Source organism: Bombyx mandarina, chromosome 11 (assembly GCF_030267445.1).
Source record: "Bombyx mandarina strain Sakado chromosome 11, ASM3026744v2".
Lineage (NCBI taxonomy): Eukaryota > Metazoa > Arthropoda > Insecta > Lepidoptera > Bombycidae > Bombyx > Bombyx mandarina.
The window spans coordinates 11,366,229-11,392,865 of NC_143218.1; the positions used below are offsets into that span (position 1 = coordinate 11,366,229).

The 26,637-nt window shown below is 35.9% G+C and overlaps 4 protein-coding genes across 8 annotated transcripts; 1 reads left to right on the top strand and 3 right to left on the bottom strand.

Moving 5' to 3' along the window:
* The first annotated feature begins 120 nt into the window (after positions 1–120).
* LOC114253513 (HP1 and insulator partner protein 1) lies at positions 121–9,199 on the top strand. The gene is made up of 5 exons (XM_089731487.1): positions 121–2,518; positions 3,368–3,543; positions 4,663–4,876; positions 5,032–5,175; positions 7,318–9,199. Exons 1-5 carry the CDS (start codon positions 386–388, stop codon positions 7,453–7,455), a joined length of 2,805 nt encoding a protein of 934 aa, XP_089587613.1. The 5' UTR covers positions 121–385; the 3' UTR covers positions 7,456–9,199.
* LOC114253516 (uncharacterized) lies at positions 5,170–6,537 on the bottom strand. Its single transcript, XM_028188425.2, has 3 exons — positions 6,402–6,537; positions 5,907–6,086; positions 5,170–5,618 (listed from the first exon to the last, which is right to left on the bottom strand). The coding sequence occupies exons 1-3, from the start codon at positions 6,492–6,494 to the stop codon at positions 5,184–5,186; spliced, it is 708 nt and encodes a 235-aa protein (XP_028044226.2). The 5' UTR covers positions 6,495–6,537; the 3' UTR covers positions 5,170–5,183.
* Positions 9,200–9,779: 580 nt separating the features above from the next.
* LOC114253517 (chromosome transmission fidelity protein 8 homolog) lies at positions 9,780–25,884 on the bottom strand. Its single transcript, XM_028188426.2, has 2 exons — positions 25,746–25,884; positions 9,780–10,116 (listed from the first exon to the last, which is right to left on the bottom strand). The coding sequence occupies exons 1-2, from the start codon at positions 25,763–25,765 to the stop codon at positions 9,798–9,800; spliced, it is 339 nt and encodes a 112-aa protein (XP_028044227.1). The 5' UTR covers positions 25,766–25,884; the 3' UTR covers positions 9,780–9,797.
* On the bottom strand, positions 9,780–25,885 carry hay (ATP-dependent DNA helicase hay). 5 transcript variants are annotated; one of them, XM_089731489.1, is made up of 17 exons: positions 25,746–25,885; positions 24,013–24,157; positions 22,542–22,689; positions 21,898–22,038; positions 21,435–21,629; positions 20,773–20,921; positions 19,545–19,696; positions 18,054–18,220; positions 16,505–16,675; positions 15,823–16,043; positions 15,092–15,275; positions 14,160–14,313; positions 12,190–12,379; positions 11,456–11,598; positions 11,180–11,263; positions 10,336–10,557; positions 9,780–10,116 (listed from the first exon to the last, which is right to left on the bottom strand). In XM_089731489.1, exons 2-16 carry the CDS (start codon positions 24,068–24,070, stop codon positions 10,384–10,386), a joined length of 2,331 nt encoding a protein of 776 aa, XP_089587615.1. In that variant the 5' UTR covers positions 24,071–24,157; positions 25,746–25,885; the 3' UTR covers positions 9,780–10,116; positions 10,336–10,383. The 5 variants fall into 5 exon arrangements, with proteins under 5 accessions (XP_089587615.1, XP_028044224.1, XP_089587616.1 ...); XM_028188423.2 differs by lacking the exon at positions 25,746–25,885 and adding an exon at positions 24,255–24,458; XM_089731490.1 differs by lacking the exon at positions 25,746–25,885 and adding an exon at positions 24,255–24,458 and having other exon boundaries at positions 9,977–10,116; positions 10,375–10,557.
* Positions 25,886–26,637: the final 752 nt, after the last annotated feature.

The following is a 26,637-nucleotide window of genomic DNA, read 5'->3' on the forward strand; positions in this document are numbered from 1 at the left end:
ATAATCTCAGTAAAATGGTGGACATTTACTGAAATTAAAATAAGACATTACTTAATGGTCTTAGTTACCAGGTCATAAAATCCCATAAAAATCTATTTTGTTTTATCTGTCTCCACTTTTTATGTTTTTCAATGGACGAAAAAGACAAGTTAAAGTAGATAAACGACGCGTACTTGACTTGGTGCGACTGAATATATTTAAGTTAGACACTTATAATGTTATTTTCTTAAAAGTCAAAATGATAAATAGTTATGACAGATTAGTTAAATCGTAAAGCCTAAACCGTAAACTTCATCAATTACCATTTAATTTTATGGAGGTTACCATCTAACGTAGCGCAAATATAAACTTTTCAATAGTATTTCTGGCTATCTCCAACTGCGAAATGGATGTCGTGGAAAACTCTGTGTGTTCTACTGTAGAAGATAACGAAAAGATTAAAAACACTAATACAGATAGAGAAGAGATCGTCCAAACTTCGGGAGTATCTAATGTGTGTCAGAAAACGAACGGCGTCGCTGAGACCGACGAGTCCGCTGTAGATTGTTCAGTTCCTGCAGAGGTTTTAGAAATCGCTGTGATTAACCCAGACATTGAAGTTCAATGTGAAAATAATCAAGATGAAGTCATTCCAGAGCCTAGCAATTCAGAATCAGTCGTCAATGACACAAGTGCTTCAGACATAATACCATCCGAATGTGATCCTGCACCAGTAGTAGCTGCTGCTATTCCTACAGATACAGATTCCAATGAAAATAATGTTGAAAAGTCACTTTCTGAAGTACTGGATCAAGAAGTAGAGAGCACAGTTGAACTGGAGAGTGTGGTAGATATAGGCTCTGACAGGGTCGCTTTTGAGACTGAGATCCTAGTTGAAGAAAATGTAAATGATTCAAATGAATCTAAGATTGATGAAATTGTTAAATTAAGACAGGGAACACCTGACCTTTTGAATGAATTAGATCAAAATATTGAATTTAGTGAAGCATTACGCTCAACTGACATTACTGGAAATGGAGTCAATAATAATACTACACCTGTAGAAGAAGTATATAATAAAAAAGAGTTATTGGATATTTTGAAGGGTAATGATGCTGAAGAATGTAAACCTGTCATCACTCGTGTTAGTGTAGATAAATTGACTGAAACAGAAAAAGCCCTTCAACAACTGTCACGTCTTAAGAAACAAAAAAAAACTAAAAGTAATGTGAAAGTATCAATCAGGTGCAAGAGTGAACGCAAAGAAATAGTTGCTAAAAAAGAACCAGAGGTAAAAAAAGAATACAGTATAGTCAAAGCCCTTGTTAAAGATTGGGATGATGAAGAACCACCCGAAGGTGAACAGTTAAGTCAAATAATAAAAGAGACTCAAAGTTTAGATGTGGAGCCCCAAGATATTGTAGTCATTGAGGAAGAGGAAACCAAACAAAACCAAACTGTGTTACGAACATCAGTTGATTCTGCTGAAGAGACCACAAATCTTAATCCCAGCAAGAGTGGTGATGAAAATTCTGCACAACCTCAACGTAGACTAAGCAGAATCATTAAGAAAAAAGTTATTTTTGATCCTGACAATCCAGACACATTTACAAAAGTTAAATCATTATCTAAAAACAAAGAATTGTCAGCTGATAAAGATCAAATTGTTGTTAAAAAACCGAAAATGGATATAGTATATTCTAGACCAAAGTCTAAATCTCCAGTTTCTAAAATGCAATGGAAAAAGCCATCTTCTAAAAATAGCAAACAATGTAAGAGGCTGTCAGAAGTTGATAAATTATTAATGGATGAAGGTGCAGTTAACATGATTTATCAACTGACTCCTGAAGCACCTAAAGGCAAAAAAAACATGAAAACAAAAGCAGAATTCATTAAGAAAATACAGAGTACTACTCCTGACTCTAAGGAAATGAAGTTTAGAGAAAGAAAAAAAGAATTGAAAGGAGAAGTAGGTGAAGCCAAGAAGATATTAGGTGGCAAATATAGGAGTTCAATCAGCAGTTCAGTCAAATCTCCTTCAATGAATGAAGATTTTGAAGCACACAGTGCTGACGATTCCATTATTTATCGCCGACACTCATCTAGCTCTTACTCAAGTTCGTGTATGAGCCCTCGGAGACTTAGTGACGTTGAGGGAAGTGTTATACAAGTTACAACAAGCCATTCAATGCTGCAACACACTGAAACAGAGATGCAACCGAATAATGATGCAGAAAGCAAAAACTCTGTCTCTGAACCATTCTTAGAAGATCAAAATGTCATTCCAAAACAAATAAATAAAGATGATTGTTTGTCAATTAAAGAAAAACTAAATACCAAATTGTCCCTTGCTTTGAATAAGAGAAAAAGAGAAATTGTTAAAACGGAGAAACCGAGTAAACAAAGAAAAACCATAAAAAGTCAAGAGAAAGTCATAAACAGGGAAATAGTCCATAGCTTTAAGTATGTCTCTGTTCAAATTGATCAGAGATTTGGTGAAATATGTATCCTTGATTCCGGGACCAATTTTAATATTGAGGTAAACATTTATCATAGACTACTTTATATATATATAAATCTTAATATAAAATTCGCTATATAATTTGCCCTTCCTTTCTAATAACAAATAAATACATTAAAATCTAATATGTTTTATGAAAGTCCTTCTTCAAACGAGGCTTGTAGAGAGTATTAAGCAGTAGGCAGCGGCTTGGCTTTGCCCCTGGCATTGCTGAAGTCTATGGGCGACGGTAACCACTCACCAACCGGTGGGCCGTATGCTCGTCTGCCTACAAAGGCAATAAAAAAATATATATTGTTGGCATCACATGCAATGTCACAAAAATAAATCAACCTTGGTGTTTTTAGCAGTCTTGTTTGACAATATAACTGACATTCATGGGTGATGTTAACCACTCACAATCAGATGGGCTCTGAACTTACAGGCTTTGAACATATGCAAATCTTCATTAAAATGTCAACAATAGCAGGAGACTACGGGAATTTGAAAAATAAAATTATTTACTGTTTATATAGTGAATATTGTTTTGCCTTATGTTTGGGTACTATGTTAGTGATGTTGTAACCTAACTTTCTCCATATTGTCGCTGTGAAACCAATATCTGCTATGCGCAAATCTCTATTTTGAATAAAGAAGTAAAAACATTTTCATATAAAATTTTATATAAAAGTGAATTTTAAGAACTATATCAAATGAAAGCTATAGATAAATATGAATACAGTTTTTATATATGATAGAGGAACTATACGAAAAGGTCAAAAAGTACACAGCAGATTTTGGTTTGACAACGACGATATGTTGATTTAACAATAATTTCATTTTATAAAATAATTTCACATTGAACCTGGTATACGTTTACTTTTTCAGGTAATAAAAGAAATAGAGAAAGCTTTATTGTTTTTAGATTCCAGAGAAGATATATCTGTAACATTGTTATTGTCCACTAGTGGACAGATGTGCCTAAATTTAGATTTAAACCTTCTATTAACTAAGAGTCTTGATGACAGAACTAATGATGCTCATGAAATTGCTGAAACTATCAGGTAAAATTTCATTTAATCAGTAACAAATTTTCAAAAACATTTACTTCAACGCAGATTGTTTTGAAACACCTACATTAAATTTTAAAATGTATTGGATCACTAGTGAGACTTTTGATTACCTTATAATCTTTCTTCAAGGAGAACCTATCTCATAAATTTTAAATTCTAATTACTACCGATCACTTGATAATACATATTTTTATAATTTCTTCCCCTATTGGCATATTTGTGTGCTTGCTATAAGAATATTAATGAGGATATATTTTACAGATAGATCGATGCCTCGAATGAACACTACGCTAACTCCAAATACGTAGATTTACAGGAGGAGCGTTTAAATGAAAAAAGTTGATAAAATCTTTATTATTGCAGATATATTTATGGTTTTTTTGTGTAACTAGCTGATTTACTCTTGCTTCGAGCCCCATCAATAATGATTAATTGTAATACTTTTAACATAGTGAAGCGATTTGCGTGAAAAACAACAATTTCAAAATTTTTAGTTAGAGTAGTGTTCATTGGAGGCATCGAGATTATAGTTCATAAAAAAATGTCTGACATGAATATATTAATTACCTTTTATTTGCTACCAAGCTCCAACCCACCTAGCTGTATAAAGTTACCAGGAACATATATTTGTTAAGTCACCACATCAGAACCTCTAGATATGTAGAGGCCAATTAAAATAATCAGAAAACATAATTCCTCCTCCCTGAGTCACATTCCTCATGTCTGAGGATTGTGCCCTCCTTCCATAATCCTTCACTGGATGATGTTTCACCATGTTCCTCTGTTCTCAGCAGTGTTATATACATAATTACATGACTAAAAATGGACAAGACAATGATGAAGCTAATTAGGGTTCATGCTTAATATTAAATATCATACTTTGATATAAAATTATTATATTGTATTTGTTAATTGCAGAAACAAATTAATAAAAGTATAGTACATTATAAAACAGTTGGAAACATTATTTTTTTCCTGCTTAGTAGTTTACCATTAATGGTTAGATGAACGATCAACCTTTAAATTCTATATAATCTATAAAATATAACTCGCATATTCATATCCATAATCCTAACTATTTCTATGTCTTTAGTAAATATTTTTTTTCAGATCCTTACTGTGTACAATTCTGAACCACACAAAATTGTTGTGCACAGCTGTAGAGAGGGGATGCACTGGCCTTGGATTCACATTAGTGGCGTTAAGTGACATCACTTTTGCCTCTGAATTTGCTACTTTTGCACTAAGTAATGCCGAGAAAAATGCAGAATATAGTTTGACACCTGGTATCGCTATACTTAGTTATTTATTACCACAACCATTGGTAAGTTTTTAATAATATTGAATATAATCAAAATACAAACTATAAAATTGAAAGGAATCATTATAAATTATTAATTTAAATTTGACATGTAAATTGGTGTACCATACAATAATAATACATTATATATGTTATTGAATTTTTTTATATTATTACAGCTCAACAATATTGTACTATTTGGGAGACAACTGTCTGCAACAGCAGCTGTGCAGAGTGGCCTTATTAGTCATTGCCTCTGGCCGGCAAGCTTTATAGAACAGCTACGAGTTGTCATAAAAGATATAGCTGCTCAACCTGCCCAAGTGAGTATTTAATAGTCTTCATAACTAGAATCATTTGCTATTTGTGTACAGTGAGCCTTCCATCCCTTTCCTATGTATAAGAATTCTGTTATCTGTGTGTATGCTACTCCGCCTTCATGAATGCAAATGTGTCCTTTAGGACATAAACATGACTGATATAATGTATAAAGATTGAGATTTACATGTCCGCATTGTTCATCGGTCATGCATAATGGTAAAGAAGAACACCGAAAAATGTATTCATTATCATAGTTTGAATGCAGTTTCCAATAGTTTGGTTCAGGACAGCGACAAGAAAATATGATTTTCGGTGGTTCTAGGTGTATATTCCTATGATGTAATTCTTCTAATTCGTCAGGGTTCATACGTTCGTGTGTTGTCATCACAGTAAGGGCTTTTGCGTTGTTGGAGCACTGTGGCCAACTTGTTACCGGTTGGCAAAACTGAAAGCAATTCATAATAATTGTTAGTCATGTTAGTCTAACATAATATATTTGTTTGTGCTGCTCTTAAAATCAGATTCGCGTATGGACAAACTGACCAAATTTATTTGTATTTAGATTTAGTAATTCTTTTTCCTCTCTAAGCACCTGTCATTTTTGGAAATACTTTGACATTGGCAAAGGCGTTGGAGCCAAATTATTAAAAAAAAAAAATTGTTATTCAAGAATTTTATATAGATTAGTTTAAGAGAATAAAATGTTTTGTTTTATTGTATTTGATGAGTAGACCTGTAGATAAGCTCGGTTGTTGATTGCAATCCGTCTGTTATGTTTTGCGGGAGAGTCGCACCGCAGCCGGCGTGCGCAGCGACAGAGCCGCACGAGCGCGCTCGCACGCCAGTAGCGCGGGATCAAAGCCGAGCACGCCTGTCGAGGCTCGCAAAACGGGAGACTCCTCTCGCTCTCTTCCTGTTACAATTGCTGTTTATTGTTGCCAGCTTCGACAAAATTACACAATTTGATTGGAATGACTATTAAATTCTATTCTATATCGTTAATTTTAAATACTTTGAAATTAATTTGGTCAGACAAGTGCGAATCTATCTATCTAAGCATATGATTGTTCACCGTATTCAGCACGGAAATTTTGTAACTTCAAGAAAGAATGATTGATCAGATTCTCTTGGAAAAGCAGATTCAAATTCTTAATTAAATTATTGTCAATATTTTTGGAAAAGTTGCAGAGAAACAGATACAGTTTCATACCTAACAATAAGTACTTACCAAGCCATAATAATACAATGTAACCTCGTCGGTTTCATTCTCAATGCAGATATATGAATTTAATAAAGTTAACAAAATAACATAGAACCACATGACGTTCCTATAACTTATTTATTATTGTAGTGTCTGTCAGTTCTCTCGGATGTTTATAATAAGGTCATAACCTATGCTGATAAGATACGCTATAAGTATTCTAGAAATGACAAAATCAAGTTAAACTGATTCAAATGTTAATGTTCATTTTGTTAAAGTGTCGCCTGGTATGAGTAAAGAATGGCCTTAAATATTTGAATTTTAATAGCATTGATAGACGACGCACTTGGTGTTAAATGGTTATGGCAGACAATTCTAACCAGCGATGTGGTCCGCATTGCCGTTGTCGCTGTTGTCGCCGAACATACTGTGGAAGAGCAACCCGGTCGGCGGTGTATCGCCTTCCGACCCGGCAGGCTGGTTCTGGCCCAGCGGGGTATCCCGAAACACCATACCGCGGAGACCGGCGTCGTTAGTCGTCGACTATCGCCTCGACGACCCGTCGGTTGGGCATCCTAAGGGTAGCGCCGCGAGTCTGGTTGTAGTGTTGACCGCGGGAACTCCCTTACTCTGACCGGGTTCTGACCCCGGGCTGAGATCGGACATTAGGTGTAAGAGTGCAGGGGAGTCGTTTAGTGTAGTAGGGCCCTAAAAATATTCTTGGGCCCGCGGTCTGCTCCCAACATCTGCAGATCGTCAAGTCCCACATACCCCGCACACCCCCTAGGTGCGGGGACTACGTAGGAGGTCCGGTCCCGACTCGAAAAAAAAAGACAATTTTAACCACCGTTATCCACTAAGAGCCTTTATTGCAGTGATTTAAAATTACAAAATACAAGAATATTTAGAGAAACTATTATAATTTTTTTTCTTTCTATTACAGGACGTTTTACTAAAAAAGCAACTTTTAACCCTGAAGAAGACCGAATCAATGGATTCAATTAAGTCCAGCCTTGAAAAAGAAAAAGATATGTTTGTTAAATACTGGACCACCGTTGAGAGAAATGACGAATCCCATTAAATCCACATTGTATTTGAATCATAACAGTTACATTTTTTTAAATTATTATCATGTCATAAAATCTGGTAACAAAAAAAAACGACAATAAATTAGAAATCATATAATGACAACACATACACAATAGATTACGTAGATCTTGATCTAGTATTTCATTTATTTTTGCAAATTATGTGTTTTAATAAAAGAAGAACAGAACTTTTTTTTCGTAATACGTTTGAAATGTTCATGTTCTATGTCATTAAATTAAATCTAAGTCTTTGAAGTTTGCATAATGCACGTACATATATGGTCACTATTGTGAAGTGTTCCTGGTGTGAGTAACTGCGTCGTTATAATCGAATTTCATATAGAACGCTATCGACTAGTGTTTATTAAAATTAATTTTGTGGTTTACATACGGATAAAATAAAATAAAATGTTAACTAATTTGACTGACTGACTTCAAAATTACAGGCGAACATTGTGTTGCCTTTTGTTATACTATTTTTATTGCGTAGATATTACTTAAATGTCTTTAATAATAACTATAATATCGATGTGTTTTCATATTGTGAAACTGATTTCGATTGATGTTAGGCGTAGTTAGTTCTCGACTATGTAATGTTATAGATGAAATTGTTTATGTATTTGTTTTATATTAAATGAGTTTATGTTTAGTTGTAATTCTAATTCTGTACACATAGCCAAAGTATTGGGGTAATGGCCACATGTTAAAAGTATGATAAAAATGACAAGGTCGCAGGTTTCTGAAAGGATATTAAATGGTGGTTTATTAGCAATTAAAATCAATTACGAAACACGTTCATTCCCATTGTGTTAACTTTTATCTCTTTCAAAGAACCTTATTAATAATTACGCTAAGAAAATAGATTTATTTAGCCCTAAAAACATTAATGTTTTAAGTTAACTGTAAGTCGAGGAATAAACAATTCCCATTCTGTTTGAAATAAAGTGCCTTTGAGAATAAACTCCTCATTCTGGTTTTAGTGTATAAGACCCATATTATTTAAAAGTAGGAATACGTTTCATTAATGCATTCGACTCTAACAAGTGTAATAAAGTTTCAGGAAAACCAAAGTAGAGCATATTTATATATTTTTGTTGTAAACGTTCTGTACTCTCTTCTCATCTACTCTCTTATACTTTTCTGATATTGGAAAAAATGTATTGGGATTAAATAAACGTACTCCAATGTATTTCCCTTTGTGATATATTTTCATTGGTATTTGGTATGCAAAATGGCCTAATCTACGTTGGATAATTATCGTTAACGTCAGCCGTTATTATATGACAGTAAATAGACGAATAAAAATAGATCCATTTAATGATTACGATGCGATTTTGCGCATAGCGCACTCAATATATTTTCGTTTATGGTCTTAGATTATTAGTTATTTTCTGTGACATTGGAGAGAGTAGGGTCACAATTCACCCTTGATGCGGTACAAAATCATTGCCTTAAACGAGAATACATAGATGGAAGAAATAATTATATTGGAAACTGAGTAACATTTTGTCAACTCTGCTAACACAAGTACACTATTACTACTATTATTATTACACATTATTACTATACACTTTTTATCTCGACGAAAATATATCTCTGTTTAGCCATAAATCAAAGATGATGAATATATTGTTATTATATGTATACAAAACTTAAATTTTAATGGATACGAAAATAATTCATCATATCTCACAATGTGAATATGTAGGTATATAATAAAGAATATATTGTACACAACTTTCCAAATGTTTTGCTGTTCATCCTTTCAATTTCGATTTTACTTTATGAAAAAAAAACTTTACGTTACTTTTTTATTTTAGAACTCCACGGTATGAATACTTGTTACACCAATGGCCGTTTTGGGGTTAAGCCGTTACCGGAACTCATAAATTCAATGTGAATGTCACTATCCACTTTGAGAAATGAGGTCTAAGTTTGAAGTTTGATTGTATATTATAAATATACACATTTACGTTTCCTGCACTACTTGTTAAATTTATTTTCGGTGTATGATGTATCTGATGTATCGTTAATATCGAAATTTGAAGTTTGCCACTGTAAGCGGACGAGCAAGCGGCCCTCGGGGCTATTTGACACCGTAATTCCCGAATCACAGGTGAAGAAGTAACGGCAGTGACACGGACACGTCGCTGTAATTATTTGTATCGTACCGTGGTACAAATTACCGGGAATCGAACCAGGACTTTTGGTACAGTAGCTAGTCACTAACCAATAGACTAGCTTCGCGATTGATCGTGTACTGTGTGGTCACTATACTCCAATAAGTCGATGGTTAAGATAATTAAAAAAAAAAATATTATATACAAATTTTTATTCAAACATTTTCAGATACATTACAAATAATAGGTTTAGGTCTAGATTTGAACAATAACTTCTTCTTAACAACAGCCTTCACTTCATACTTAATTTCATCTCCCAAGTTCGTTTTTTGTATGACGGCCATGGGTTGCTCGAGCTTTACTTCCTTGCCGTTCAGGACGTGATGTCCGAGCACTAACACGGGATGTCGGTTTCTGTTATAGTAATGGAGATCGCCCACGACGGTGGCGCACGTTGGATTCTCGTTTTTCATCTGCACGAGTCCCTGCAGTTCTATTATAGCCCACTCCGGAACGCCGCCTTCCACATTTTTACTGAAAAACGAGAATTTACTTGTGAAATCGTGAACTGTTTAATGATAAAGGTAATGGAGCGACGAGGTGAAAATAAAACAGATAAGACATTTGCAGCATTTTAATTTTTAAGTTCGACTGATTTTAACAAAAAAACCTGTAAAGAAAGAGGAAAGTTCTGATAAGTAACGTAGCATACAATTGGGAAACAAACATGGCGGTGATCATCATTTCGGATACCTTTAAAGAAGGCGAGAGGTGGGGGCACAGATAAAGTACCGAGAGGGTCTAATATCGGAACTTCTTGAAGAGAGGATGTTTGTTGTGTTGGTTGCCGCGGCGCTCCACGTAGAGCGCGTCGTCCGCGCCCGCCAGCGACGACAGCGCGCCCCCCCGCCGCGACACGCCCCCCACCGCGCCCTCCCGCTCCTCCTCGCACTCCGTCTCAGAGGCCGCCAACACCTGAACAAGGGTCAATGGTAAACTATCGAATACCTCAAGCACCGGTCGTTGTTCTCGTCGAACCCGTCGCTACGAGTAAATTAACCCACAGACACAGCCCACTGAGTTTCTCGCCGGAACTTCTCAGTGGGTAGCGATTCCGATCCAGTGATAGATTCTGCGAAGCACGGCTCTTGCTAGGGTTCGTGTTAGCAACGTCGTCAGGTTTGAGCCCCGTGAGCTCACCTACTAGTTAAGGTTACGCTGAAATAGCCTCTCAAGGCTATCAGATTAGGTATGAAAAAAAAAAACTATCGAATAGGTCTGGAAATAATTCTTGTCATCATATCGAGGGGTGAAGAAAGGCTATTTGGTTTAAACGAATTTTTGCAACTTAGAGCCATTTAAAATTTGGAAAAAATATCATGACAATAAAACTTCTTCGGCTATTTAAATTGAGAAAACTTAGTTAAAGTTCAATTAAAAACATCGAACTGTTAATACTAATACCAAATAAAACAAACCTTTAATTGCAAAGATAATGTCGCGTATTAACAACTTTTCTGTCCAATTTTTCTCCCTTGGTGCACAATATACTATTACGAATAAGAATGTACGAATTAAAGTCATATATTAATCAAACCTGTGAAAGTAAAGTGCCTTGTTCCTCGCGAGTGCCATAGAGCATATCAGGCTCTTGATCCATACCTTTTAGTTCTGTTATAACCTAATAAATAAATGAAATACATTTGTATTAGTTCAAATATAAATAGAATACGTCTTCGAAGTGGGAATAGCGAAATTTCCAAAAAAAAGAAGATTATAGAAGATAAGAAAGTATCACAGTAATAATGTACCGAATTATACTTCAACTTGGTAATGTACTGAATAATTATTATAGTTATTATATCATATTTACCTTATAACTATAACCCTGATTAACAAGAAATCTTTGTCTTTTTCTACTGTACGCCATCTCTAAGGTGTCTTGTGATACTAGAGTGTAGAAAAAGGCATTATATTCTTCGGCCAAAGCGCCTTTCTTTGCTCTTAAAATACGACCTGGAAATTACAAAGAGGACTAGATAAATGAGTGAATACTCACGACTGCAAAGATGTTGACGCGTCAAACCTAAACTTTGTTTAGTACCAAAATGAGCGAGACAGATATATTTCTATTATTTTGGCCACATTTGACCACATTCCATTCAAGATCTATTTCTTTCGTCGCGCACAAAGCGATTTTACATTAATTATTTAATACTAGCGACCCGCCCTCGCTTCGCTTCGGAAACTGTAATTTATTATTGATTTCTCCACTATTTAATGGATGTTATTATACATATAAACCTTCCTCTTCAAATCACTATCTATTAAAAAAAACCGCATCAAAATCCGTTGCGTAGTTTTAAAGAATATAGGGACAGAGAAAGCGACTTTGTTTTATCCTATGTAGTGATAACGAAGTAATTTTTTTTTTAATTGCCTAAATGTGTGGTCGAGCTCACAGCTCACCTGGTGTCAAGTGGTTACTGGAGCCCATAGACATCCACAATGTAAATGCGCCACCCACCTTGAGATATAAGTTCTAAGGTCTCAAGTATAGTTACTACAAATTTTAATATAGTTAATTTAGATCCATGTTAACTTTACCTAATCTCTGTGCTTCCTGTCGCCTGGAGCCTCCGTGCGAAGAGATCTGTATCAGCACGTTCGCTTCGGGCAGATCGAAGCTGGTGTCGGCGACTTTACTCACGAATATCGTATTCACTTTCGGGTTGAACTTGAAATTCTGGAGGATCTGTATTCGCTCGCTCTGGGACGTCGGCCCGTAGATGTATGGCTGCAAACCGAAAAGATTGTTTCATTAGAAATTAGCTCTACGTAATATTGCAAAGCAAGAGCGCCATTCAAATTGTATATTTCATTTATTAGTTAGTACTGAACGATTTAAAAAAAATTAAATATGATTTTTACAATAACTACGACGTCTGTGGAACATATCGATTGGCATTTCCTAACATGACAACTTTAGTTTTTACGAAAACTATTGTTGAAGTGAAACTTCTTTAGGCGCATGAGGGTAAAATTTTTACTGATGTAACGTCACGCAGGTATGCAACGGAAGTGTCGAAAAATAGAGACAGAGCGATCGAGACCGATTGACAGGGCGAACGTAGCTTGAAGCAACTAGCCATGGAGTGAGAGCAAGCAAGTGACAAAGATCGAGAGAAAAAGTGAGACGAATGCTCAGTTCCTACATACTTTAAAACATACGTATAAAGTATTTTATTTTTAATACAGCGCCATCTGTGAGATGTTTTAATACTAACGTGTGTATGAAACCTCTTGTAGTGAATTTTAATTTAGGATATACGTGAAGTTAAAATATCAATTCACAGAGGGCGCTACCTCATACTATAAAAGGTGATTTACAATAATTTACTAATGACAAAATTTTACTAATAATATACTTAGACATTTAGGATAATTGTATTTTAATTTTTGAAAGTTTCACTTCTAACACGTGTGAATTGCACACATGTTATTTTATTTTTTTATATTATTGCGATTACAAAATTGGCTGACGCATGGGTCAACGACATTTTAGATAATATGTTTATGTTACATTGCGTGTTCGTGTTGTTACAGACTAGACGCGACAACGAAAACCATTTCTTGACAAATAGTGCAATTACGTGATTTAGATGGGTAACGAAAGAAGGTTAAGACTTTTGAAACTATCATTATTAACTGAAAACACAATACTCGAGGAACGTTTACGTAGTTTAAACTGAGTACGAGAGCCGCGAAGTGTGATTCACTTGAATTCCAGAGTATGAGATATGATGTGAAAAGACTAGCGATTCAAAGTGAACTGGTAGTAAGGCGTGTTGTAAGCCCGCACCGGTAGGTACGTTTTTTTTCTTTTTCTATCTAAGCCTTGAGAGGCTATGTCAGCTTAACCTAACAAGTAGGCTGGCTCACGGGGCTCAAACCTGACGCCGTTGCTAACCTAGCCCTAGTAAGAGCAGTGCTTCGCAGAATTTACCACCGGATCGGAAACGCGACCCACTGAAGATCTGGCGAGAAACTCAATGGGCTCAGTCTGAGGGTTAATTTACTCGCCGAGCCCTTTATTGTAGGCGACGGGTTCGACGACGACGACGTCATCATTTTAAAAACACTATGGAACTAGCCCTTAACCGTATAAAAAAAAATGTTATGTGTCTATAGCTTTAATATTTATTTATAGCTTTCATTTGGTATAAGTTCTTAAAAATTCACCTTCATATAAAAATTTATACGAAAATGTTTTTACTCGTTAATTCAAAATAGAGTTTTTGCACAGAGCAGATTTTGGTTTTTTTTTAATTGGTTACCGCAGCCCAGACATCTACAACGTAAATGCGCCACCCAACTTGAGATGTAAGTTCTAAGGTCTCAAGTATAGTTACAACGGCTGCCGCACTCTTCAAAAAACCGAAACGCATTACTGCTTCACGGCACAAATAGGCGGGGTGGTGGTAGTTACCCGCGCGGACTCACAAGAGGTCCTACCACCAGTAAAGTGGTTTGTGCACATTGGTTTGACAGCGACGATATCTCTCTCTCTCTCTAACCTTGTTCATCTTGACGGCGTAGTGCCTGAGCGCGAACACGTTGTCGGAGAACACGATGGTCTTGTCGCCGCGCCGCTCGTGGTAGCGCACCAGGTACTGGCACGCGCGGAACTTCGACGGGTTCATTACGTACAACAACATTTTCTTGTTTATCCTGAAAGCCTCCACTCACTTCAGTGTGCTTAGTGCGAGTTCTTTAACGTTCTCGATAGCGTAAAAGTTAGCTCATATTTGTATCGAATGGGATCGTTTGCCTACGTTTGCCGCTAGGGGCGCTGTTCCAACTGCATACAAAATTGGGTTAACTTTTACGCTATCGAGAACGTTAAAAAACTCGCACTAAGCACACAGATCAATTGATTCATTGACAGTATGATGCTTGTCTGGAAGAAATCGCTCTTAGCAATAACACCGTCAACTGTACTTTTTTTTTGTATTTAATGTTTTGCATTGTTTATTTACTTTGTGTACAATAAAGAGTACTCTTTTTCTCTCTCACTCTCAATGTCACATAGTTTATAGTTTCAGTAACAATTATTAATTTATTAGTTATACCAAGGTTTGTCATAAAAGTCACCTCGATTACAAGTGCAAAGGACAAGGTAACAGTTGAAAATATTTAGAAATTGAAGACAAAAAAAATGCCATGGAAAAGGTTAAAAATACAGAATTACAAATTTCATATAACAAGTTCAGGGTAAATTAGAGGAAATTGGAGAAAAAACGTTAGATAAAATTTGAAAATAATAAATTAATATATACTTGAGACCTTAGAACTTATATCTCAAGGTGGGTGGCGCATTTACGTTGTAGATGTCTATGGGCTCCAGTAACCACTTAACACCAGGTGGGCTGTGAGCTCGTCCAACCTCTAAGGAATAAAAAAAAAACTTGTAGTTCCGGATATGAAGGTAGGTGAAGAGATGTTTTACTTCTGCACTAGGTATTCCCTGTAGAACTCAGGCGTCATGGGGCACCACACCTCGGCGCACTGCACGCGCGCGATGTAGCCGGCCGCCTGCAGCTCGAGCCAGTTCGCCTCGTACAGCTTCGGGCCTATCAGGAAGTTCAGGTCCGCGATCTTGTCGTCCTCTCGCAGCAGGGTCGCCGTCAAACCTGTCCCGATACGACCTGTTTAGCTAGAGCCGTGGGTAGGCAGGCAGCGCACCGCCCAAACGAGCAGTGCTGGACTTACGCTTGGGCCCGTGAGGCCCGGGCGTGATTGGAAGGGCGGCAAAATTTTTGAAATGCCAAAATTTCAGAGACGATAAAAAGTAAAAATAGCCTCATTTGAAAATAAATACTGATAAGTTTATATATATTCTTAGAATATTTAAACTTAACTTAGTTAAGAAAGTTATTTTAAATTTACAATAAAAGTATTGGATCAAAATTAATAAAAGGGCGGCGTGATAAATAGGTCCTCGAGCGGCATCAAGCCCAAATGCGCCACTGCAGGTAAGCGGTTGGTGCTGCAGCGCATCTTGAGACGTGAGGTTAAGGTCTAAACTACAAAAACGCGTTACTTTCGCGGCAGAAATAGTGCCAGAGTATGTAACTATAAAAATACTAGTTACCTATGACTTTCTTCTAGAGAGCGTAGAGAAGCTACAAAATCCCGGAGACTGCGTTTGTGGCGATGGGAGACGAGAGTGGTACTGACCCAGTTTGGCGTGCGAGTGCACGATGGTGAGCACCCTGCGGAACATTTTGGCAGGTATCGTGTGCACTTCGTCGAGCACGACCAGGCCCCACTCCTGGGCCTGGAGCCACTTCATCGTCTGTTCGGCCTCCCACGAGCGTCTCTGTCCGTGAGTTATCATGGAATACGTCGTTACGAGGATACCCGCTCCCATCGGTTTGTCCTTGGCTTCTGATGTGAACCTGTGAAATATAGGAATTGTTTCTTTAACTTTGAATTCATTGAACAGTTACTTATATAATTAAGCTACCTTCATCTTTTAATTAGGCTACAATTCATACTAATTTTTTCAATGAATTCTTTTTCGTCTACCGTCTATTCCCTAACAAGATAGTGCACGTTAAGACCATAATTATGAATAAGTGTCAACGTTCTGCCTCTTTCTCCGTTCCAATAATTTATTATTCCAATACATTCAATATACTGTTTCAAAGTGGATGCATATAAGTTTGCTTCACCGCTGTAATAATCACACTAAATAAAATCCAATTTAGAAAAAGAGAGTTTGCGATTTTAATGCGAGCAAGTAGACTATCAAGTACTCTTGTCTATTTTAACACAAAATCTAATCGTTCTTAATGTTGCCAGATCGAATAAAGTGTATAACGTGCCTTAAGTTGGTTAAAATAAAAGGGTTAGTGACCTGCAGATCATGCTGTCGTCTGCGGTGGACCAGCACTTGAACTGTTGCTTCCACTGTTCCACGGAGACGCCGGAGTTGCAGAGCACGAGGGCGCGCTTGCGCACCGTGCACACCGCCGTCACGCCCACCAGCGACTTGCCGGCGCCGCACGGCAGCACTATCACGCCTGACCTGGTACATACAGAAAGTGCCGTGCATTACTGAGTCGTCGTGGCCTAAAGGATAAGACGTCCGGTGCATTCGTGTCGCGATGCAACGGTGTTCGAATCCCGCAGGCGAGTACCAATTTTCCTAATTAAATACGTACTTAACAAGTGTTCGCGATTGACTTCCACGGTGAAGGAATAACATAGTTTAATAAAAATCAAACCCGCAAAATTATAATTTGCGTAATTACTGGTGGTAAGGACCTGTTGTGAGTCCGCGCGGGTAGTTACCACCATCCGCCTATTTCTGCCGTGAAGCAGTAATGCGTTTCGGTTTGAAGGGTGGGCAGTCGTTATACCTATACTGAGACCTTAGAACTTATATCTCAAGGTGGGTGACGCATTTACGTTGATGTCTATGGGCTCCATTAACCACTTAACACCAGGTGAGCTGTGAGCTCGTCCACCCATCTAAGCAATAAAAAAATAAAAAATACTGAGTGCGACTGCATACCAAGGACTTCGGGTTCGATTCAACGAAATACATTTGTTATTCCGGTTCTAAGTGTGTGATGTTGATGCATGTGACTAGGAGATGTATGGAAATGGTAGTGCAAGGTAGAGGGGGAAGAGATCGACCGAAGAAGACATGGATGGAGTGTGTGAATGACGATATCAGAAAGAGAGGAGTGAGTGTTGAGGTGACGGCTGATAGAAGAGAATGGAAGATAAAAAATTGTTGTGCCGACCCCACCTAGTGGGATAAGGTAGAGAAAAAGAAGGAGAAGATTCCGGTTCTGGGTCCTAGCTCTGCTCAATTAACATTTAAAACTTCCTAATTTTTGTATCACAACCTTAATGATTTATTCAGTTTGACCTTTTCATTATTTGATTTAGATACACAGCCTGTATTAGAACCCATCTGGAAAACGATGATAGGTGATTTCGAACATGACAGTACTAAAAGATTCGTTTCGAAGCTGTGGTGCAGTGTCCAATGGTGCGTTTGTGCTACATTGCTGGTTTACATTTTAATAATTTAAAATTCGTATTATGGAAATATTTGCTGTTAAAATTGTAATTATTGAATAATAATAAAAAAAAAATTTTTTTTCTTCATAATATTGCATGTATTTATTAGTATCAGGCTAGATTCTTGTATGATGAGAACACGCCCGGCTATTGTATGTTGTTATACATACAAAAGCGGGGTCAAATTCGGGGTCATGTTGTTGTATGTATAACAAACAACCTGACCCCGAGCATTCGATTCCATAAATTTCCTATGTTAGTTAGCGTGCAATGCATGATGTCATCATGTAAATCACCGGAACTGCCTTGTTATATTCTTGAGACTGAATAGACTAATTTTGTAAGAACCAAACAAAGCAATGGCTATTCACCTCGCCCTGCCGTTGCCGAACATTTTCCTCAAGCTCTTCTCTTGATAAGGTCGCAAAACGGCAGTTGGTTTAAGATCAATGTTGATGTCCGGATTGATGGAGTCGTTCCGGAAGTCGTACTCAGCCAGCAATGGATGCTCCAACTCGATACAACGTTTTTGTATTACCTTAAAACAAAATGGTTTATAAAACAATTTTTAATTATTTTTTTTAAAGCACACATTATGTTTTAAATAGCTTTTTCTATTATTTTTTCCCTATCTAAGCTTGATGGTCTTGAGAGACCATTTCAGCGTAGCCTTAACAAGTAGGTGAGCTCACGGGGCTCAAACCTGACGACGTTGCTAACACTAGCCCTAGCAAGAGCAGTACTTCGCAGAATCTACCACCGGATCGGAAATGCGTTCCAATGAGAAGATCCAGCGAGAAACTCAGTTGGCTGTGTCTGTGGGTTAATTTACTCTCCAAACCCTTCGTCGCAAGTAACGGGTTTGACGAGAACGGTAACCGGTGCTTGAGGTACATAAAAGCACCGTTATTGGATCGAGATATTAAATAACGTAAATTATTTTCAAATGAAACTCTTTCGTCACTAGCTCGGCATCTCAGTGAGATCATCACAACGTCCTGTTCAGATTTCATTTATATATCAAACATTTGTTTATAAATTGATATAAATATGTACATATTTGTTTATCATTTCATAAAAACTATTCCGTATCTCCACTAATTTTATACGGTTTAACTACATATTCATAATGTACGGTAATTAAGTTCTTAATTCTTAGTTATAATGCATTGTAACATTACCGCTTATGTTTTCCAAATTATAAAATATGAAGCTTGTAAAAGTTTGCACATATAGAGGGCATATGGTATGGTGATGAGCTAACAGGATAGCACTGAATATTCGTGGACTATACTTATATATGTTAGGGTTTTTTGAACTGTACTCAATATGGTATGATTGAAAATGAACTAAAGGCAGAACATACGATCTCGAAGGAAGGGTCACGAAATATAAACACACTAAAACGATAATATTATATTTAGATTATTAATGAACTTTTTCCTTTATGAGGTCATTATTAGAATACTGTCAAGTCAAGAGTTTTAATAAATGAAATCCGTTTTCCGTTCCCTATGCTCACTTTTTCTTTAATATAAATTAATGAAGTATGGTGCATAAGAATACTGGTGGTAGGACCTCTTGTGAGTCCGCGCGGGTGGGTACCACCACCTTGCCTATTTCTGCCGTGAAGCAGTAATGCGTTTCGTTTTGAAGGGTGGGGCAGCCGTTGTAACTATACCTGAGACCTTAGAACTTATATCTCAAGGTGGGTGGCGCATTTACGTTGTAGATGTCTATGGGCTCCAGTAACCATTTAACACCAGGTGGGCTGTAAGCTCGTCCACCCATCTAGGCAACAAAAAAAATATGTATGGGTTGCTAAAATTTTCAATAGGATTAATATTAATTGGCACACTCACTTCGATTTTATCAGGATCCACTTCAAAGGCAACAGCTGCGTTGGCAGTAACACCAGAGGTCTCCTCCTCGTCGTCATCCTTATCTAATTGTTGATAGAACTGACTGATGTCGTCGGGCACAGCGCCGTTCGCCGCCGGTGGCTTTTCTTCACCTGATCGTTTGAGAAGCAGTCAAGTAAACTTAAGACGCAGGTGGACAGACAGTTACGAGATTGTTTTAAGGATAAGTTTTATAGGTCACTACAGAAACATACACAAATTGCTTCTTACAAATGGTACGTCATCGTTTTAAAATTCGGCAATACAATCAGTAATATGTAAATAGGCAAATAAGTAATTGGTGGTAGGACGTATTGTGAGTCCGCACGGGTAGGTACCATCACCCTGCCTATTTCCGTCGTGAAGCAGTAATGCGTTTCGGTTTGAAGGGTGGGGCGGCCGTTGTAACTATACTGAGACTTTACTCATATCTCAAGGTGGGTGGCGGCATTTATATTGTAGATGTCTATGGACTCTGAGCTCGTTCACCCACCTAAGCAATAAAAAAAGCAAATATTTGTAACATAACAATTTTTTATTTATTTTACCACCAATATTTAAGAAAATTATAACACTTTTTACAAATTTTAACACTATTACTACAAGATGTTATTCCTTCACCGTGGAAGTGAATCGTGAACATTTGTTAAGTACGTATTTCATCAGAAAAATTGGTACCCGCCTGCGGGATTCGAACATCGTTGCATCGCTAGGTACGAATGCACCGGACGTCTTATCCTTTAGGCCACGACGACTTTCCACTGTAATGCACACTATGCTATTTTTCCACTAGGTATATGACTAGTCCTGTTTATTCAAATCACACATAACATTTTAGTTACCATGACTTGAAAACAACGTCCGGCATCACTCTTTAAGTTAAGTTAAGTTAGTTAAGAGAGTATCTAAATTGTTATTTTTTGGTAAATCTAACAAAAACTAAAGAATGTTTTATAAGCATTTCGTGTTTATGTATATCTATACTAACAAAAATATTGGGACATATCACTTGATGGAAGTTCTGTTGCTCTATGTTAATTGTTTCCAATTTAGATAAACCCTTTGTTTGCAAAATAGTCAAAGGCGATCACTAGGTGCCATTCGTTCGATGTTAAAACCGCGATCGCATACAGGAAACCAACTCTAAGTATTACGCTTCGACGCCGCGTCTTGCTGAGGCATACGTCACCTGGTTTGGCGAGCGACGTGGCCGGCTTGGCGGGCAGGTCGTTGGACAGCAGATCCTCGTCGCCGTCGCGTCGCAGCCTGCACTGTTGAATCACTGGATCTTTCAATAGCTTCTGCAGTACCTCCACGTGCTTACTCTCGACTAGATACCTGCAAACTTTATATTATTACAAACAGTATTCTTGTACTACGTTTTTATATACGGTAGGCAGCGGCTTGGCTCTGCCCCTGGCATTGCTGAAGTCCATGGGCGACGGTAACCACTCACCATCAGGTGGGCCGTATGCTCGTCTGCCTACAAGGGTAATAAATAAAAAAAAAAAACTCTAACTGTTTAAATACTCTTCTTTCTGGCTCTGAATAAGCAGCTTTTAATGAACTTTGTGAAGGCATATTTTGCTATTAGCATTAGGAGGATGGTTGCTATTTATGCAATGAATATTAGTAAATTCGGTGGCACACTCCTAGGCAAAAAATTCCTCAGAGTCGTCCCCATAATACATTTGCTACACAGCACAGGGAGCATTGAATTCCTTATACCGGTACGAACATGTTTTTCACCAGCTCATCTGAGAAGCTACTAAAAATCGTGATCGAAAAATAAAATTATTAACTAGGTTCATTTTATTTTAGATGGATAACAAGCAATGAAGCAGAACTGACCTGTTATGTTTTAACACCAGCTTCACTTTACCATAAGAGAGGGTACATAGTTTAATGAACTCTACGATGCCGGCCGGTACAGCACACTTGCTCAGTCTCTGTAGGTACTCAATAATGTCATTGGTCTGTAGGCCCACCGAAACTGCCGCGTACAAACTGTACGCCGTCAATTTGTATTCATGTATGTGTTGGGGTCTGAAATCAGAAAAATAGATTTTACTTTTGATCAACAATAATCTATTAACCAAACGGTAAATTTTATTAATCAGTTATAAAGTTCAAAATATTATAAAATAAGTCTTAAAATTTTAATATCACTAATTTAACTTAGTTTGCTTTTAATTTAATTAACTTTAGAATAATTTGTTTGGAACAATTAAATTTTTTAATCTTGTTTACTATTTGTTGTTTACTTAGTGTTTTGTATTAATACTGAAAAAAAAAATATATATATTCACTTCACCTGCAAACTGGTTCAGCTATAGCAATCAAAAAATCATGAGCATGTTTGTAAACTGGAGAAAATGCTTCCAAGAAAATATGTCCATTGGGTGCCACCCATAAAGGACGACTAGCGTTGTCTGGTTTAAGCGGCATTTGACTTCTGAAATGTTGTTAATAAAATTCAATTTAGGAAAAGACTTGGCCGGAAAGTTTTATATCAGTAAGAACTATGCTCTTCTGCAAGGTGTGTTATTCATTTGTGGATGTATATAGAAACAGTCCAGACATTTAAATTTTTATTCATTTATAACATTTTCATGTTATAATAGTTTATTATAATAATAATAATAATTAAAATCTTCATTGTATTATATTAAGTAACAGTTTTTCCAGGTTTGTATTATGCAATCTGATCATTATAATTAATTTTAAATTGGCACACATTTCTGTGTACAATAATGAAGTTCATAACCAAGGAGTCCTCTGAATTTCTTGCTGGATCTTTTCAGTGTGTCGTGTTCCTGATCCGGAGGGAGATTATGTGTTAGCAAGCTCGTCAGGTTAGAGCCCCATGAGCACACCTACTCGCTCGGCGAAGCTGGCATAACCTCTCTAGGTTACTATCACTAGCAGAAAAAAAAAGAACTAAGGTGTATGTTATACCTATAATCTTTAGCACCAAATTCGTCTTCAGGTACTTGATCATTCTTCTCAGCATCTTGCATGGCAGCAACAGGGACCCCATCATTTTCTGCATTATCATCATCTACAAGATCTATTGTTATATCCTCATCTACTTTTTTCTTTTTACCTATTAACAAAATAGAAACAAAAATGTAAATATATGATGTAATAAGTATGCAGCTGCAGAATGTTTCTTCTAAATATGAAGCTGAGTTACTAATTTGGAAATATTTTTATTTTCTTAAATAAATATATGCACAAATTACTTAAGCACTATTCTTGATCAATCTCATATTTATTTTCCATTGGTACTGTTAATTAACTAAAAACAACTCTTTGTAATGAAAACAATAGGTTAATGTCTATTTCAGATCTCATTCAAGTGTTGGGTCAGCTTATACATATTATATGTCAATTTGGCTTCTAGTTTCAGTCCTAGCTACTTGTCCCAAAATGAGTTAGTGGTAAAAAAAATTAACTTAGATCAGTGCACAAGCTCATGGGCCATTTGGTGTTAAGCAAATACTGGAGCCCATAGACATCAACAAGGTAAATGCTGCAAACCTTGAAACAAGAGTTCTAAGTCTCAGTTTTATAGTACAACAGCAGCGCTAGCCCTCAAACCTAAGTGTGTTACTGCTTCATGGCAGAAATAGGCAGGATGGTGGTGGCTCACTACCTGTGGGGGCTCACAACCCAACTTACCACCAGTAAATTTCTCAGGAATGTTTGTCATTATAATAGCCTTTATATAGGTATTTTATAGGTACTTTGTTTAGTTAAAAAAATATGTTTATGTTACATGTCGACACTTGAAAGGTAAACATGACTAAGTGACAATAACTGCTTTGTACATAAATGATAGGCAATAACCATATTCGATGCGCAAAAAAAATATATTTCTAGGTCTATTAAAATCATTTCAATCCTACAGCTACTAGCTAGATTATACTACAGCTAGATTCGTTAATATAAATTTTGTTTTCAGGTATTTCAACTTTAAATTAGTCTACTGTAAAGTTCACACATTGTCGCTTAGTCACGTTTGCCTTTCAAGCGTCGATGTGATTCTTTGGCCTTGAAATTTTTCTACAGGACGTAGATTAAATTAAGTGTAAATGGAAGGATTGTATTCGAGCCCTACACCCCAGCAGAGGGTATTAGGAAAGAAAGAAAGAAAGAAGTGGACAAAATTAGGTTAAAATAGCACAATGAATGATCTCATTCTAGTTTGTTCATACAAAATAATATTACCATTAAACTTTGTTTTTTGCAAATGCTAATTTGAAAACAATTTTGATATGCGGCACGCTCAAGATATTTTGTCGTATGTGATTGATTCCCTATTTCTGCTTTAACTTTTAATTTATTATAAATTATGAATGTATTAGTTATATAATAATTTTACAGAATTAAATAGGTACTTTCTAAAATTTTATTATTATCTTACTTGATCTATCACTCCCTCCTTTTGAGTCATATTTCTTGAATTTCTTCGGGGGCCCCATTTTGGTAGAATAGATTTATTTTTCTCGCCAATCACAATTAACTGTATTTGTATGTACTATTATTCTGTTTTATAATCAACTATATGTCTGCAAAAATTTGTAATTGTAACATTATCTCACTCGTGTTTACTTAAGAATTTTACTTTTAGATGAGAATGTATTTTTTTTTATCAGAAATACTTACTCAATTTTTCTGTGAGTGTTTGACGCACTATGTATTTGTTGTTAAAGTTCCTTAGCTTATGCAAGGTTAATAAGGTTACCCATCCAAACATTTCAATTAAATACCTATCTTTGAAAGTACCCTATTAAAAATTTTCTTTGAAAACATCAGATTTATATTTTATAAAATCCTAAGTGTATAATCTATGTTAAAAAATCCAAAACATTATTTTTTTAAGGGATTTTATGACCTGGTAACGAAGACCTTTAGGTTAAGTCTTACTTTAATTTTAATGAAAACTTGTTTTATATGAAAATTGATATTATAAAATGAAATGAAGTTCATTAATATGAAACATGGCATGAAATAAAAACGAAATGAAATGAGATGAGATGGGATGAAAAACAATCTGAGTAAAATAGTGGTCATTTACGGAGACTTTCTCTCAGTCAGTTTATAATTCAATGACAGACAACCACAGATAATAAATTCAGTATTTTATGTATTAACATTTTAACACAATTAATTAACATTTTCATTATTTATGTTTAGTGTTCAATACAGTCACGACGCTGCAATACATGTTCTCTTAGTTGTACTTCAATTATCATACCTTCCGATATTTTACAATAAATGGAACTGATGGATAGGAACGATAGGATCAATATAACTAAACGTTCAACTCACGTCGTATGAAAACTATGAAATTTCTATGAAACAATGAAATACCCAATTTGCTTTTGACTTTATGCTGCCTGATTTTACCAAATACCTAATTCATTGGCTGTGGTGTTTTACTTAAATTGGTAAATTTATATATCATACAAAGTAACATAAATGTATTTATAAAACAACACTAAATGTTGAACAATTATTAAATTATTTTAATATTGTAAGGAGAGATAAGGGAGCCCATATTTTACATCATTAGCACAGCACAAGAATCGGTTCATGAAATATATTTTCGAAATGGGAAAAGCCATTCGGAAATCCTATTCTGTTAAATTAGGACAGATCTTCATTCGCAAATAGCAAATGATTCCTAAAAGAAAAAAAAATCCACTCTAAGGGATACGTTATGTGGGTAGAAAAGTGACAGTTTTATACAGCATAAATACATCTATGGAATAATGATGGAATACCGTCTGCGCGAATGACACACGATTGTATGTTGTATAATCTGTGTCAATGACAGATTCCTTTTCTTCGATTCGAAAATGAAAAATTGCATTTTCTATTAGATGCAATCATCATTAAGCATAGTAATATTTAAATATCGATGTAGATTAAAATAACATAGGTATCTATATCGAATAATAATAAAAACATTTTCCTTGTAAATAAGCACTGATTGTTTTTATTTAAGCATAAAATTTATTGTAAAAATAGTAGGGTTAAGTTTTTAAACAGATTATTTTTATTAATAAGAGAATTCGTTGAACGTAGTCCTAATAAAATTAGGTACATAAAATAGAAATATTGATTAAGTTAACAACAATGCACGTCACATACCAATCGATGTAAATCTGCATGATGATTTATCTTCCTAGTAAAGGCAATATGCTTTATAATTTTAATTCTACTTTCGCATATATAGTTAAAGCTTTATGTAAATTAATATAAAAGTCGTCACTGCAGGTTATGCATGGTTATCAATTATCATCCAGTTCTTTATTATTATGTACCGTGTAGCCGTGACCGGTTAATGACATTGTTTACAAATACTCATCTTTTTAATTTTTTTAACCATGACCAACAACTCATAGGTCTTACAGCTTATTTTAACTACTAACGGTAGCAATTTAATTTTTTCGTTATTTTTTAATACCTTATATGAACCTTGTTCGGTGTCTTTTTATATATATTATTTATATATTTGGCTCATGTGGGTCCTTAGATAATTTAACCCTTAGAGCGCGAACCGTCGATAGATCGACTCTATATTGATGCGTATAAAGTGTGGAGCGTCGGAATACCGACTACTGCGCACTTTGGATAACCAAACTGCGCAGTAGTCGGTTAAAATTTCAACCTATAAAGGTTGAAATTTTGACTTAGAGAAGTAACGAGTTTACGAGGGAGGAAGTTTCGCTGTTATTAGGTATGTAATAATTAAAGGGGGAAAAGGAGTGACTCGATCTTCGCTAGTTTGTGTACGCTGTAAAAATGTCCATGGGGCTTATGGAGAAACATTTTGGTATTTTTTTTATCTACTAGTTTTCTTTTTTCCTAATTAATTAAATACAGTTAGTTAAATGACTTAGTTAAATACAGTACACATATTAAAAAATATGTTTCATTTGAGTAGTTTGATAGGTCCCATTACCCATCACAGAAAGAATTACGATAATCCATCTACATTTGAGGAAAATAATTAAGATTCCGTGCACACTTAACTAAAAAA